At 43.1% G+C, this 14,502-nt stretch overlaps 1 protein-coding gene across 1 annotated transcript in view; it reads right to left on the bottom strand.

Moving 5' to 3' along the window:
* The window catches only part of LOC141191652 (uncharacterized), a 68,275-nt gene that overhangs the window by 48,795 nt on the left and 4,978 nt on the right, over positions 1 to 14,502 (bottom strand). Inside the window, exons 4-5 of the mRNA XM_073661593.1 lie at positions 11,245 to 13,014; positions 4,167 to 4,169 (exon numbers count right to left, since the gene is read on the bottom strand). Coding sequence (XP_073517694.1) covers positions 4,167 to 4,169; positions 11,245 to 13,014 — 1,773 coding nt within the window. The remainder of the gene's footprint in view (positions 1 to 4,166; positions 4,170 to 11,244; positions 13,015 to 14,502) is intronic.

Below are 14,502 nucleotides of genomic sequence, written 5' to 3'. Positions count from 1 at the left end.
CTGATAGATCCATCTGGACAGGTGCGTAATTCGCCTGGAACTCAGCTAAGGGGAAAAAAAAATTATTTATTTTTAATGCATGTATTCACTGGAAAAAGTCTCAGAGAGCGAAGGCCGTGGGGCTCAACGGGAACCATGGCCTGAGCATGCTGTAATGCACACGCCCGGGCTGAGCGGTGTGTGCGAGTGATTCCACTGGACCGTGCCGGAGAGTGAATGCCTGGAGGGGCATAACTAGGTATTCACCCGATCCGACCAGGGTCGCACGACGGCATACGACGCCAGTGCACCAAGGAGGAACCGAGCAGAGGGACCAGGTGCTACTCCAGTACAGACCCCGGACACGGCTGTTGACCCACACAGGGGAATACAGGAACAGACTGGTTAGGCTGGCGCACAGACTGGTGGGTATAGGCAGGCACTACTGGTATGCAGGCAGGCGGGTATGCAGGCAGGGGGGTACAGGCAAGCACAGCTAGAGTGCAGACAGGGAGGCACTAGCAGGTAGGAACACAGGCGGGATAGGACCCAGTACACACTGGGACTCAGGAACAATGCAGGCAGAGGGGTACAGACAAGCACAGCTAGAGTGCAGACAGGGAGGCACTAGCAGGTAAGAACACAGGCGGGATAGGACCCAGTACACACTGGGACTCAGGAACAGAACCACAGATGTGGCGGACAAACACAGCAGAGTGAGGCCGCCCAGAGAGGTGAGCGAGAGCAGGGCAGGACGAGGCCGCCTGGAGCGGTGAGCAAGAGTAGAGCAGGACAAGGCCGCCTGGAGCAGTGAGCAAGAGGTCAGAGCAGAGCGAGACTGCCGGGGCAGTGAGCAAAGGAGTCAGAGCGGAGCGAGACTGCCGGAGCAGTGAGCAAAGGAGTCAGAGCGGAGCGAGACTGCCGGAGCAGTGAGCAAAGGAGTCAGAGCGGAGCGAGACTGCCGGAGCAGTGAGCAAAGGAGTCAGAGCGGAGCGAGACTGCCGGAGCAGTGAGCAAAGGAGTCAGAGCGGAGCGAGACTGCCGGAGCAGTGAGCAAAGGAGTCAGAACGGAGCGAGACTGCCGGAGCAGTGAGCAAAGGAGTCAGAGCAGAGCGAGACTGCCGGAGCAGTGAGCAAAGGAGTCAGAGCGGAGCGAGACTGCCGGAGCAGTGAGCAAAGGAGTCAGAGCGGAGCGAGACTGCCGGAGCAGTGAGCAAAGGAGTCAGAATGGAGCGAGACTGCCAGAGCAGTGAGCAAGGGAGTCAGAGCGGAGCGAGACTGCCGGAGCAGTGAGCAAGGGAGTCAGAGCGGAGCGAGACTGCCGGAGCAGTGAGCAAGGGAGTCAGAGCGGAGCGAGACTGCCGGAGCAGTGAGCAAAGGAGTCAGAGCGGCTAGAACCGCCGGAGCGGTGAGCAAAGGAGTCAGAGCAGGCTAGAACCGCCGGAGCGGTGAGCAAGGCAGAGCAGGGGGGACAGGGCTCTGTTCACACGGAACAGACAGGAAGGGAAAGGCAGAGCCAGATACCCACAGGGTACTTGCAGTGAAGTAGCGAGTGGACCACAAACTCACAAACGGGAGTACAGAGACAACAAGCAGGAGTTAGGTACGAGTTCAGACTCTGCAGAAAAAGGAAGGGAACGGACATAGAGGCAAAACAGGTAAAGGATAGGAGAGAGTTCAGACTGGAACTGAGTGTACGGAGGAGACCGACACTGCAGTGGAATACAGGAGCGGGTCTGGGAATACGGCCCCCAGAGAAGCGGGACGAACAGGCAAGGAGCGTGTTCAGACAGGACAGACAAGATACAGGAGCGGGTCTAGGTAATCGGCCCCTAGAAGGCGGGAGGAACAGGCTAGGAGCGTGTTCAGACAGGACAGACAAGATACAGGAGCGGGTCTAGGTAATCGGCCCCTAGAAGGCGGGAGGAACAGGCTAGGAGCGTGTTCAGACAGGCCTGGAAATACAGCCTTCAGGATAGGCAGACAAGAGAACACAGAACGGGACCTGGCACCTTCAGAGTGCAAGAACACACTGAATGAAACACAATACTCAGGCAGGGATTGATTGGAGCAGCTGGGTTATATACCAGGTGACAGACAGCAATAGGCTGAGGACGCACAAGGGGTGTGACCCACAGCAGGTACAAAAAGCAGGAAGTGATCGGGCGCCGCCATTAAGCAGCAGAAACAGACACAAACAGACAGCATGGAGGGAAGCCAGAGAGACATTCTGGACTGGAGATCAAGTGCGCGCTCTTGCACAGTGGGAGATGGACCACTATGCAAGGACGCCACCAGGTATGTTACACATTTATTTGTGAAAAAAGCTGAAATTTGGCGAAAATTTAGAAATTTTTAAATTTAAATTTTTATGCCCTTAAATCAGAGAGATACAGTACATAACAAAAGTTTGGACACACCTTCTCATTTAAAGATTTTTCTGTATTTTCATGACTTTGAAAATTGTACATTCACACTGAAGGCATCAAAACTATGAATTAACACATGTGGAATTATATACTTAACAAAAAAGTGTGAAACAACTGAAAATATGTCTTATATTCTAGGTTCTGCAAAGTAGCCACCTTTTGCTTTGATGACTGCTTTGCACACTCTTGGCATTCTCTTGATGAGCTTCAAGAGGTAGTCACCGGAAATGGTCTTCCAACAATCTTGAAGGAGTTCCCAGAGATGCTTAGCACTTGTTGGCCCTTTTGCCTTCACTCTGCGGTCCAGCTCACCCCAAACCATCTCGATTGGGTTCAGGTCTAGTGACTGTGGAGGCCAGGTCATCTGGCGTAGCACCCCATCACTCTCCTTCTTGGTCAAATCGCCCTTACACAGCCTGGAGGTGTGTTTGGGGTCATTGTCCTGTTGAAAAATAAATGATGGTCCAACTAAACGCAAACTGGATGGAATAGCATGTCGCTGCAAGATGCTGTGGTAGCCATGCTGGTTCAGTATGCCTTCAATTTTAAATAAATCCCCAACAGTGTCACCAGCAAAGAACCCCCACACCATCACACCTCCTCCTCCATGCTTCACGGTGGGAACCAGGCATGTAGAGTCCATCCGTTCACCTTTTCTGCGTCACACAAAGACACGGTGGTTGGAACCAAAGATCTCAAATTTGGACTCATCAGACCAAAGCACAGATTTCCACTGGTCTAATGTCCATTCCTTGTGTTCTTTAGCCCAAACAAGTCTCTTCTGCTTGTTGCCTGTCATTAGCAGTGGTTTCCTAGAATCTATTTTACCATGAAGGCCTGCTGCACAAAGTCTCCTCTTAACAGTTGTTGTAGAGATGTGTCTGCTGCTAGAACTCTGTGTGGCATTGACCTGGTCTCTAATCTGAGCTGTTGTTAACCTGCGATTTCTGAGGCGGGTGACTCGGATAAACTTATCCTCAGAAGCAGAGGTGACTCTTGGTTTTCCTTTCCTGGGGCGGTCCTCATGTGAGCCAGTTTCTTTGTAACGCTTGATGGTTTTTGCAACTGCACTTGGGGACACTTTCAAAGTTTGCCCAATTTTTCGGACTGACTGACCTTCAATTCTTAAAGTAATGATGGTCACTTGTTTTTCTTTACTTAGAATTTGTATTATGGCAAGAAAAAAGCTAACAGCCTATTCAGTAGGACTATCAGCTGTGTATCCACCAGTTCTTCTGCACAACACAACTGGTGGTCCCAACCCCATTTATAAGGCAAGAAATCCCACTTATTAAACCTGACAGGGCACACCTGTGAAGTGAAAACCATTTCCGGTGACTACCTCTTGAAGATCATCAAGAGAATGCCAAGAGTGTGCAAAGCAGTCATCAAAGCAAAAGGTGGCTACTTTGAAGAACCAAGAGTATAAGACATATTTTCAGTTGTTTCACACTTTTTTGTTAAGTATATAATTCCACATGTGTTAATTCATAGTTTTGATGCCTTCAGTGTGAAAGAACAATTTTCAAAGTCAAGAAAATACAGAAAAATCATTAAATGAGAAGGTGTGTCCAAACTTTTGGTCTGTGCTGTATGTCACACAAAAAAAGTTAATAAATAACATTTCCCACATGTCTACTTTACATCAGCACAAATTTGGAACCAAATTTTTTCTTATTAGGGAGCTATAAGGGTTAAAAGTTGACCAGCAATTTCTCATTTTTCCAACAAAATTTGCAAAACCATTTTTTTAGGGACCACCTCACATTTGAAGTGACTTTGAGGGGCCTTTATGACAGAAAATACCCAAAAGTGACACCATTCTAAAAACTGCATCGCTCAAGGTGCTCAAAACCACATTCAAGAACTTTATTAACCCTTCAGGTGTTTCACAGGATTTTTTGGAATGTGGAATTAACATTTAACTTTTTTCACAAAAATGTTACTTTAGACCCATTTTTTTTTATTTTTGCAGGGGTAACAGGAAAAATGGACCCCAAAATTTGTTGTGCAATTTCCCCTGAGCACACAGATACCCCATATGTGGGGAAAAAACACTGTTTGGGCACACAGCAGGGCTCGGAAGGGAAGGAGCGTCATTTGACTTTTTGAATGTAAAATTTGCTTGAATAATTAGTGGATGCCATGTTGCGTTTGGAGAGCCCGATGTGCCTAAACAGTGGAAACCCCCCACAAGTGACACCATTTTGGAAACTAGACCCCTTAGGGAACTTATCTAGATGTGTGGTGAGCACCTTGAACCCCCAGGTGCTTCACAGAAGTTTATAACATTTAGCCGTAAAAATAAAATTTTCACATTTTTCCCACAAAAATGTTTTTCAGCCCCCAATTTTGCATTTTCATAAGGGTAACAGGAGAAATTGCACCATGCAGTTTGTTGTGCAATTTCTGCAGAGTAAGAAGATACCCCATATGTGGGAGAAAACCACTGCTTGGGCACACGGCAGGGTTCGGAAGGGAAGGAACGCCATTTGACTTTTTGATTGTAAAGTTTGCTTGAATAATTAGTGGACGCCATGTTGCGTTTGGAGAGCCCCTGATGTGCCTAAACAGTGGAAACCCCCCACAAGTGACACCATTTTGGAAACTAGACCCCTCAGGGAACTTATTTAGATGTGTGGTGAGCACCCTGAACCTCCAAGTGCTTCACAGAAGTTTATAACATGGAGCCGTGGAAATAAAAAAATCAAACTTTTTCCACAAAAATTATGTTTTAGCCCCAATTTTTTTATTTTCACAAGGGTAAGAGGAGAATATGGACACCTAAAACTTTTGTGCAATTTATCCTGAGTATGCCAATACCCCATATGTGGGGAAAATAGTGTTTGGGCTCACGGCAGAGTTCAGAAGGGATGGAGCACTGTGTGACTTTTTGAACGCAAAATTGTCTGGAATCGAGAGCGGACACCATGTCTCGTTTCGAGAGCCCCTGATGTGCCTAAATAGTGGAAACACACCACAAGTGACCCGATTTTGGAAACTACACCCCTCAAGGATTTTATCAAGGGGTATAGTGAACATTTTGAACCCAGAGGTACGACACAGAATTTGATAACATTAGGTCATCATATTGAATAAGTTGTCATTAGTCTTGAGCGCAAGTGCTCGCTACCTGAGTTTGCATCGGGTACTCAGGTATGCACCATGTATCGCGTGTGCTCGAGTGAAATGCTCGAGTTCCCGCCCGCATGTTTCACGGTTATTAGACACCCGGGGATCGCTCGTGCATGGCAGGCAATCCCGCAAGGTTTTTTTGGCCACGAAGCATATGGGACGGAGACTCGAGCATGTCACTCAAGCACCCGCGATACTCAGTGCATACCCGAGCACCCGATGCAAACACAAGTAGCGAGCACTTCCGCTCAACACTAGTCACCATATCGTCATCTTTTTTTTTACTTTTGAAAAAAATCCCAACCCTAACCCTAGCCCAACCTTAGCCCAACCCTAACCCTAAACCAACCCTAACCTAAGCCTAGCCCAATCCTAACTTAACCCTAGCCCAACCCTAACCCTAGCCCAACCCCAACCCTAACCCCTAGCCCAACACTAACCCCTAGCCCAACCCTAACCCTAGCCCAACCCTAACTCTAACCCTAACCCAACAGTAACCCCAACCCTAACCCTAGCACAACCTTAAACCTAACCCGAGAGTTTATTTTTTACGCCGTTCCTCGTGCTTTATAAGTGATGACTTTATTCTTTGGGTCGGTGCGATTACAGCGATACCAGAATCATATCAGGTTTTTATGATTGCCAGCTGTCACACACTAAAAGACGCATTTTTTTGTAAAATCTAGTTTTTGCATCACCATATTTTGAGAGCTATAATTTTTCCATATTTTGGCCGACGGAGTCATGTGATGGCTTGTTTTTTGCGGGTTGAGTTGACATTTTTATTGGTGCCATTTTCAGGCACGTGACATTTTTTGATCGCTTTCTATTCCGATTTTTGGGAGTCAGAACAAACAAAAATCAACAATTCAGGAATTGTTTTTATTTTCCTTTTTTTTATGCTGTTCTGCGTGTGGTAAAACTGATAAGGCAGCGTTATTCTTCAGGTTAGTATGTTTACAGCGGTACCACATTTATATCCTTTTTCTATGTTTTGGCGCTTTTACACAATAAAAGCTATTTTATAGAAAAAATTATTTTTTTGCATCGCTTTATTCTGAGAGCTATAACTTTTTATTTTTCGGCTGATGGAGCTGTATGGTGGCTTGTTTTTTGCGGGACAAGATGACGTTTTCAGCGGTATCATTTTTATTTATATTCGTCTTTTTGATTGCGTGTTATTCCATTTTTTGTTTGGCGGTATGATGATAAAGCATTGTCTTTTGCTTTGTTTTTTTTTACCATGTTCACTAAAGGGGTTAACTAGTGGGACAGTTTTATAGGTCAGGTCGTTCCAGACGCGGCGATACCAAATATGTGTACTTTTATTGTTTTGTTTTTTCATAATAATATTTATTGATGGGTACATTATATTTTTATTTTTGGTGGATTCTTTTTTCTATTTGTACAATTTTTTTTTTTTTTTTCCACTTTCTGACACTTTTTTATTTTTATACTTTGTCCCACTATGGGACTTTCACTTTTTTTATTCTGATCGCCTGTATAGTACAGGAATGAAGCACCATTCCTGTGCTATACAGGCTGTCAGTGCTGTACAGGGAGAAGATATTTTAGTCAAGCACTGCGCATGACCAAAACATCTTCCTGCTGTCTGGTGACCATGATGTTGTCATGACGACATCGGGTCATCATGGAAACATCGGGTAGCCGCGGCAGACAGCGCTGGAGGCCGGAAGAGGTGAGTATTGCGATCACCTCCCCTTGCCACCGCAATGCTGCGATCGACTTCGATCGCAGCATTGCAAGGGTTAATGTGCCAGGAGCGGTGCGGGACCGCTTCCTGCACATAGCACCGGGTGTCAGCTGTGACAATCAGATGACACCCGGCGGCGATCGCACCCGCACAGCCTGTGTGCGCAAGCAATCACAATGACGTATGAATACAGGTCAGGCTCTTAAAGTCCAGGGCACAAACGCGTATTAATACGTATTGGGCTTTAAAGGGGTTAAACTAGGATCTGGGGGGAGGGAGGGTACTTATACAAATAAGGGTATAGAGTAGACAGAGAGAGAGACATTAGGAGTCAATGAGGATTCTGGGACATTCAAGGAAAGTAAGGAGGCGAGTAGGAGTAATAAATGTGCTAAGAGTATTAAATGTCTGCTGGCAAATGCAAGAAGTCTTGCAAAAAAAATGAATGAATTAGAGGCTCCTATGCCAGCCAAAGATTACGATGTGGTGGGCATTAGGGAAACCTGGCTAGAAAGCCAGGACTGGGTGACAGAGGGTTACACTACATTCAAATGGTTAGGAAAGAAAAAAAGGTAAATCCAACTTAAGACCTGTGCTCAACGACGACATTGGGGGGAGCTTTCGACAATGTAGGGTCAGTATGGGTAAATGTACATGGAAATGGCAATAATGGAAAGCTGCTAATTGGAGTTTGCTACAAGCCTCCTAATATAGCTGAAGATGTAGAGGATGAAATTCTGCAACAAATTAAAAAGGCAACAAAAAACAAGTCATGGTCAAAGTGTTGGATCCTTTGAAATTGTTCCAGAGAATCAAGTAATTCTCCTATAAAATTATTGCAATAACACTTTTTGTTATACACGTTTATTTCCTTTATGTGTATTGGAACAACACAAAAAAAGAGAAAAAAATGGGCCAAACAAAATTGTTGGCACCTTGCCAAAATTGATGATAAACAACTTTGTTTCAAGCATGTGAAGCCAGTTCAAACTCAATTGTGGCAAGTAACAAGTGTGGGCAACATGAAAATCACACTTGAAACCACATAAAAAAAGGACAAGTTGATTCAATCTTTGCATTGTGTGCATGGAGAACAGAAAGAGGAGAGAACTGTCTGAGGACTGGAGAACCAAAATTGTTGAAAAATATCAACAATTTCAAGGTTACAAATCTATCTCCAGATATCTAGATTTTCTTTGTCCATGGTGCGCAACATTATCAATAAATTTACAACCCATGGCACTGAAGCTAATCTCACTAGATGTGGACAGCAGAGAAAAATATATGAAATGTTGCAATGCAGGATAGTCCAGATGGGGGATAAGCAGCCCCAGTAAAGTTCCAAAGCTGTATTGCATGCTCAGGGCGCATCAGTGCCAGCATGAACTATCCATCAACATTTGAATTAAATGAAATGCTATGGCAGGAGACCCAGGAGGACCCCACTGCTGACACAGATGCATAAAAAAGCTAGACTGCAGTTGCCAAAATGTACATGAGTAAGCCAAAATCCTTCTGGGGAAGCGTTTTGTGTACAGATGAGACCAAGATAGAGATTTTTGGTAAAGTACATCATTCTACTGTTTACCAAAAATAGAATAAAGCCTACAAAAAAAAGAACACAGTACCTACAGTCAAATATGGCAGAGGCTCCAAGATGTTTCAGAGTTGTTTTGCTGCCTTTGTCACTGGGTGCCTTCACTGTGTGCAAGGCATCAAGAAATCGGAAAATTACCAAAGAATTTTGTGTGGCAATGTAGTGCCTAGTGTCAGAAAGCTAGGTTTGTGTTCTAGTTCATGGGTCTTCTAGCATTACAATGACCCCAAACATACTTCAAAAAGCACCCAGAAATTGATGGAAACAAAGTGCTGGAGAGTTCTGAAGTGACCAGCAATGAGTCCAGATCTAAATCCCATTGAACACTTGTGGAAAGATCTTAATATTGCTGTTTGGAGAAAAATATTAAAATTTGAGAGTCTTCAGTGGTTGATACCTTTTAATGGCTAACTGAAAAGATCGTAGCAAATTGCAAACCTTCAAGACTACTCAGGTCTCTTCATCAGACATAGTATAACACAAAATCTGAAGAGTCACATATTTATACACAACAGGGCACAGGAATAATGCCATAGATAAGACAAGTGATGTGAAGCAGAACTATTAGTATGGGAGAGGGAAAAGCAGTTGTGGCCGTGAATATTGGAACAATTCATAAATAAGGAGTGTGAAAGTTTTATTGTCCTGTGATTGAGGTCTGGTCCATGATTGTGATACCCCCCAAATGGTCTGAGGAGCACATTCCTTAGTTGATGTGGAAAGACATAAATCCATGCAACACATTAATTCCTGCTCTGTGAGTGTGTCAAAGATTATCATAAGTTTGTATCTCCAAATTTTTCTGTCTCTCTGAGATTTGAAGTTACCTTTTAATATAAGTAATTTTATGTCCATGATGCTGTGATCAGGTGATCAGGAATAAAAAATGTTCGGCCAAAGGTAGATCTATTCCTTTTTCTTTTATTGTGTGGCGATGAGAATTCATCCTTGTTCTAAGTTTTAGCCCTGTCTCCCCATATACACACCCCCAAGCTGGACATTTGGTACATATAATTAAGCATGCTACATTAGATGTGATGCAGCAGTACCTGTACCTGGGGTCTTGTGGTCCTGATGTGAGTTGGGAATCTTTATCTTGTCCATGGTCATTATAAATGAACAGGTTTTACATTTTTTCTGGTTGCAGGGATAGGTTCCTGTAGCTGTTGGAGAGGACAGGGAGGTTCTCACAATGATGCTTTTTAGATTTGGGGGCTGCCTAAAACACCAGAAGTGAGGGATCTGGAAATATAGATTGTAAGCGGGCATCTTTTTGTAATAATGGTTGTAATTTCCATGCAGCTCCCCTTAGCACCTCGAGATTTGGATTGTAGGTGACTACTAGAGGCACCAGGTTGCTTTCTTGTTCAGTTCTGAAATGTACGAGATGATTCCTTGATATTCTGGTGGCTCTTGCAATCTGGTTTCAATTGTTCTTGGATGGTAGCTCTGGTTTAAAAAGGTCTGAGGCCACCAAGGTGTTTGTCTCTGTCCATAGGGTTGGAACATATCTGATTGTATCTGATGGCTTGACTATAGACCATAGAGTTTTTTTGTGTTTTGGATGGAAACTAACCCATTTAAGGTATGTTGGACGGTCAATTGGCTTATGGTACAGGGACGTCTCTATTTCATTGTTTTGTACCTTAATAAAGGTGTTCAAAAAGTTAATTTCAGTACAGGAATGAGTAGTTGAGTGATAAGTTGATGGTGGGATGAAATTGATTAAAGTGTTCATGGAATGTTTAGCTGTTGCTCGGATTCTGTCCAGAGGATTAAAATATCGTCAATGTAACGGTAGTAGACAAGAGGCCTGATGGGACATGAGGACAAGAAGTCACTTTCAAGCTTGACCATTAAAAGATTTACATACTGTAGAGCTATTTTACTTCCCATTGCTGTACCAGTCTCCTGTAGATATATATTGTTATAAAATTCAAATAATTGTGGGTGAGGATGACTTTTGGACGTTTCACCACAAAGGAGAAACTATCCTCCTGATCTGTTTGCTGTCCCTCCCAGTATAATTTCCTTCTACCACTATTAGGTTTCTGGGAAGTTATACTTGTTCATTTTATTTTTGGTTCTCATTAGCTTGCCTTCTTTTCCCTATATGAATGTGTTCTAGTTTCTCACTCAGGGTTTTCATATCTTACTTCACACTTTCATTTCCCCTTGTTGACAGTGTGTTGCTTCCTCCCCTCTGGTTCTTCAGAAGGTACGAGAAACTCCTCAACTGCGTCCAAGGTGGTGTTTTCAGTTGTGCAGCTAGGGCCTTTCTAGTCTCTACAGCGACCAGTTGGGTATAGTTGCAGCATTCTTCCCTGTGTGGGTTCTCCGGTGGCTATCAAGATGCACTTTCTGGTTAAAACATTTCCCACATTTTGAACATGAAAAAGGCTTCTCCCCTGTGTGAGTTCTGTGATGTTTAACAAAATCTGATTTCGGTATAAAACCTTTCCCACAATCTGAACATGTGAAAGGCTTCTCCCCTGTGTGAGTTCTCTGATGTGTATTAAGAGTCGATTTCTTTGCAAAACATTTTCCACATTCTGAACATGAAAATGGCTTCTCCCCTGTATGAGTTCTCTGGTGCTTAACAAAATCTGATTTCTGATTGAAACATTTTCCACATTCTGAACATGAGAAAGGCTTCTCCCCTGTGTGAGCTCTCTGATGTGTATTAAGAGTCGATTTATTTGCAAAACATTTTCCACATTCTGAACACGAAAATGGCTTCTCCCCTGTATGAGTTCTCTGATGTGTATTAAGAGTCCATTTCTTTGCAAAACATTTCCCACATTCTGAACATAAAAATGGCTTCTCCCCTGTGTGGGTTCTCTGGTGCTTAACAAAATCTGATTTCTGATTGAAACATTTTCCACATTCTGAACATGAGAAAGGCTTCTCCCCTGTGTGAGTTCTCTGATGTGTATTAAGAGTCCATTTCCTTGCAAAACATTTTCCACATTCTGAACATGAAAATGGCTTCTCCCCTGTATGAGTTCTCTGATGTGTATTAAGAGTCCATTTCTTTGCAAAACATTTCCCACATTCTGAACATAAAAATGGCTTCTCCCCTGTTTGGGTTCTCTGGTGCTTAACAAAATCTGATTTCTGATTAAAACATTTTCCACATTCTGAACATGAGAAAGGCTTCTCCCCTGTGTGAGTTCTGTGATGGTTCATAAGATTTGATTTCTTCGTAAAGCATTTACCACATTCTGAACATGAAAAAGGCTTCTCCCCTGTGTGAGTTCTCTCATGTGTATTAAGATGTGATTGCTGTATAAAACCTTTCCCACAATCTGAACATGAAAAAGGCTTCTCCCCTGTGTGAGTTCTCTGGTGTTTAACAAAACCTGATTTTTGGTTAAAACATTTTACACATTCTGAACATGAAAATGGCTTCTCCCCTGTGTGAGTTCTCTGATGTGTATTAAGAGTTGATTTCTTTGCAAAACATTTCCCACATTCTGAACATGAAAATGGCTTCTCCCCTGTGTGAGTTCTGTGATGTTTGATAAGATTTGACTTCTCTGTAAAAGATTTCCCACATTCTGAACATGAAAAAGGCTTCTCCCTTCTGTGGATTCTTTGGTGGCTATCAATATTCGTTTTCCATTTAAAACATTTCCCACATTCTGAACATGAAAATGGCTTCTCCTCTGAGTGAGTTCTCTGATGTCTGATAAAAGTTGATTTCTCTGTAAAACATTTCTGACATTCTGAACATGAAAATGGCTTGTCCTGTGTGTGAATTCTCTGGTGACTAACAAGATCTGATTTCTTGTTAAAACATCTTCCATACTTGGAACAAAAAAATCTATTCTTTGCTGTGTGAATTTTTTGATGTTTAAGAAAACATGTTTCAAGGGAAAAACTATTTCCATATTCTGAATGTGAAAATGGCTTCTTTGCATTAGGAGCAATTCGTTTTTTAATGCTTATTTTGTTACTTTGATTTTCCTTAGCAGTCGGTAATGAATCAGAAGATAGGAACGGTTTCAAAGGATTAGATGACAGATCTTTGCTGTGAAGAGATGATGGTATATCTGAAGTAATGGCATTCATTTCAGTTGTATCCTGTGGGATCTCAAAATCATCTGATTTGAAAACTGAAGATGTCAGCTGTCCCTCTGATCTCCTGGTACAGTCAACTGCCAAGAATAAAACCAATTATTATTTTTGAATTAAATATTCTTGAATTTTATATTTTTGAACATTTCTACTTAAACTGTCCATAAAAATGTAATTAGTTCAAAGTCTAATAGAAAACCTCATAGGATGAACCAGTAGAGCGTGGTGTTCAACTATTTGTTCATTCTGCCTCCCAAATATGGAATGAAAAGATACCAAAAGATACCAAACAATTTTATGTAGGCGAAAATAATACCAATAAAAACTTCTATTCATCCAGCAAAAAAAAAAAAAGTTCCCCACTAAGGTCCAACATCTCTTCAATGGAAAAACAGAGGTTTCCACATTATTAGTGGCTCAAAGGCTCTTGAAAAGCAACATGGCTTCCATAATCCAATTCAACAATAACCCTCCTCTCAAAGTTAAATCTCCACTCACTTCTGAGCCTTGCAGTGTACCTAAACCACATAGCATCCATCCCACTTAAATTTACAGTGTGTGTTTCTCCTGTAGCACAATCTGGGCACTATGTGTTGAGTAATAACATGGAAAATGTGCAATTTTCACTCTCCAACATCCACATTTCTGGAAAATGCCTGTGGAGTCAAAATAGTCAATATTCCTATAGATTAATTCACTGAGGGTTATCATTTTCAAAATGGTGTCACGTTATGGGGATTTCTACTTCCCTGGCTTTCTGCCATTTTGTTATATTAGGGCTTCTGCAAAAGATGTGTCCCATCTCCTCTGGGATCTGCTCCTGCAACGTCTGCTTCTGTCACCAGGAGCTGCCTTATTAATTCTGCAGGTGGCGCTGGTGATGGAGGAGATGTTGGAACCAGAAGCTCTGGGCGGCGCGGGCTCTGTACAGCCACTAAGATTAGGATGCTTGGAACCAGTAGTACCATCCAGTCTTGCAGTATGAGTGTGTGTGCTGTCAAGCTGAAGTAATCTTCTTCCTGCTTCAGCCAATTGGAAAACACCACACCCTACTAAAGCTCGAAGCATATTGCCAGAAGTTGCCAGATACTGCCTTGTTTTTCTCTGGTTCAGTCCTCTGTGCTCCTCTCTCGGCTTGTGTATTTGTTACCTGTTGTGATCCTGACCCGTTTACTAACTACTCGTGTCTTCTGATTTTGTATCTTCTCAACCCTTCTGGTTCTGACCACTCTTCTTGTCATATCACTCCACAGAACAGCAGGTAACACCGTGGTTCAAGCCTATGTGTGACATGCAGAAGTAGTGCTGTTGCTTTAAAAGCATTCAGCAACTATTAGAAGTAACACAAGCACATGAGACAGGAAGTGTTCTGCTCCAGAAGCATCCAGCAACTAGAGGGGTTAACACAGTCACAGAAGAAGGGGAGTGTTTTATCAGAGCCCCAAGGGGATTGTGGGGAAGTTGTTTACTGTCTGGCTGGAGCCAAAGAGAAAGGTGGTGTGTGTGATCTGTATCTCACAGAAGCGCCCATGCAAGTGAAAAGGATTCAAGTCAGGAGTGAAGCCAAG

This window comes from Phyllobates terribilis, unplaced genomic scaffold (genome assembly GCF_046119375.1).
Source record: "Phyllobates terribilis strain yellow unplaced genomic scaffold, ASM4611937v1 Scaffold_49__1_contigs__length_9717188, whole genome shotgun sequence".
NCBI lineage: Eukaryota > Metazoa > Chordata > Amphibia > Anura > Dendrobatidae > Phyllobates > Phyllobates terribilis.
Note: the sequence above shows the minus strand (reverse complement) of the source record. Positions and strands in the feature narration are given on the sequence as shown.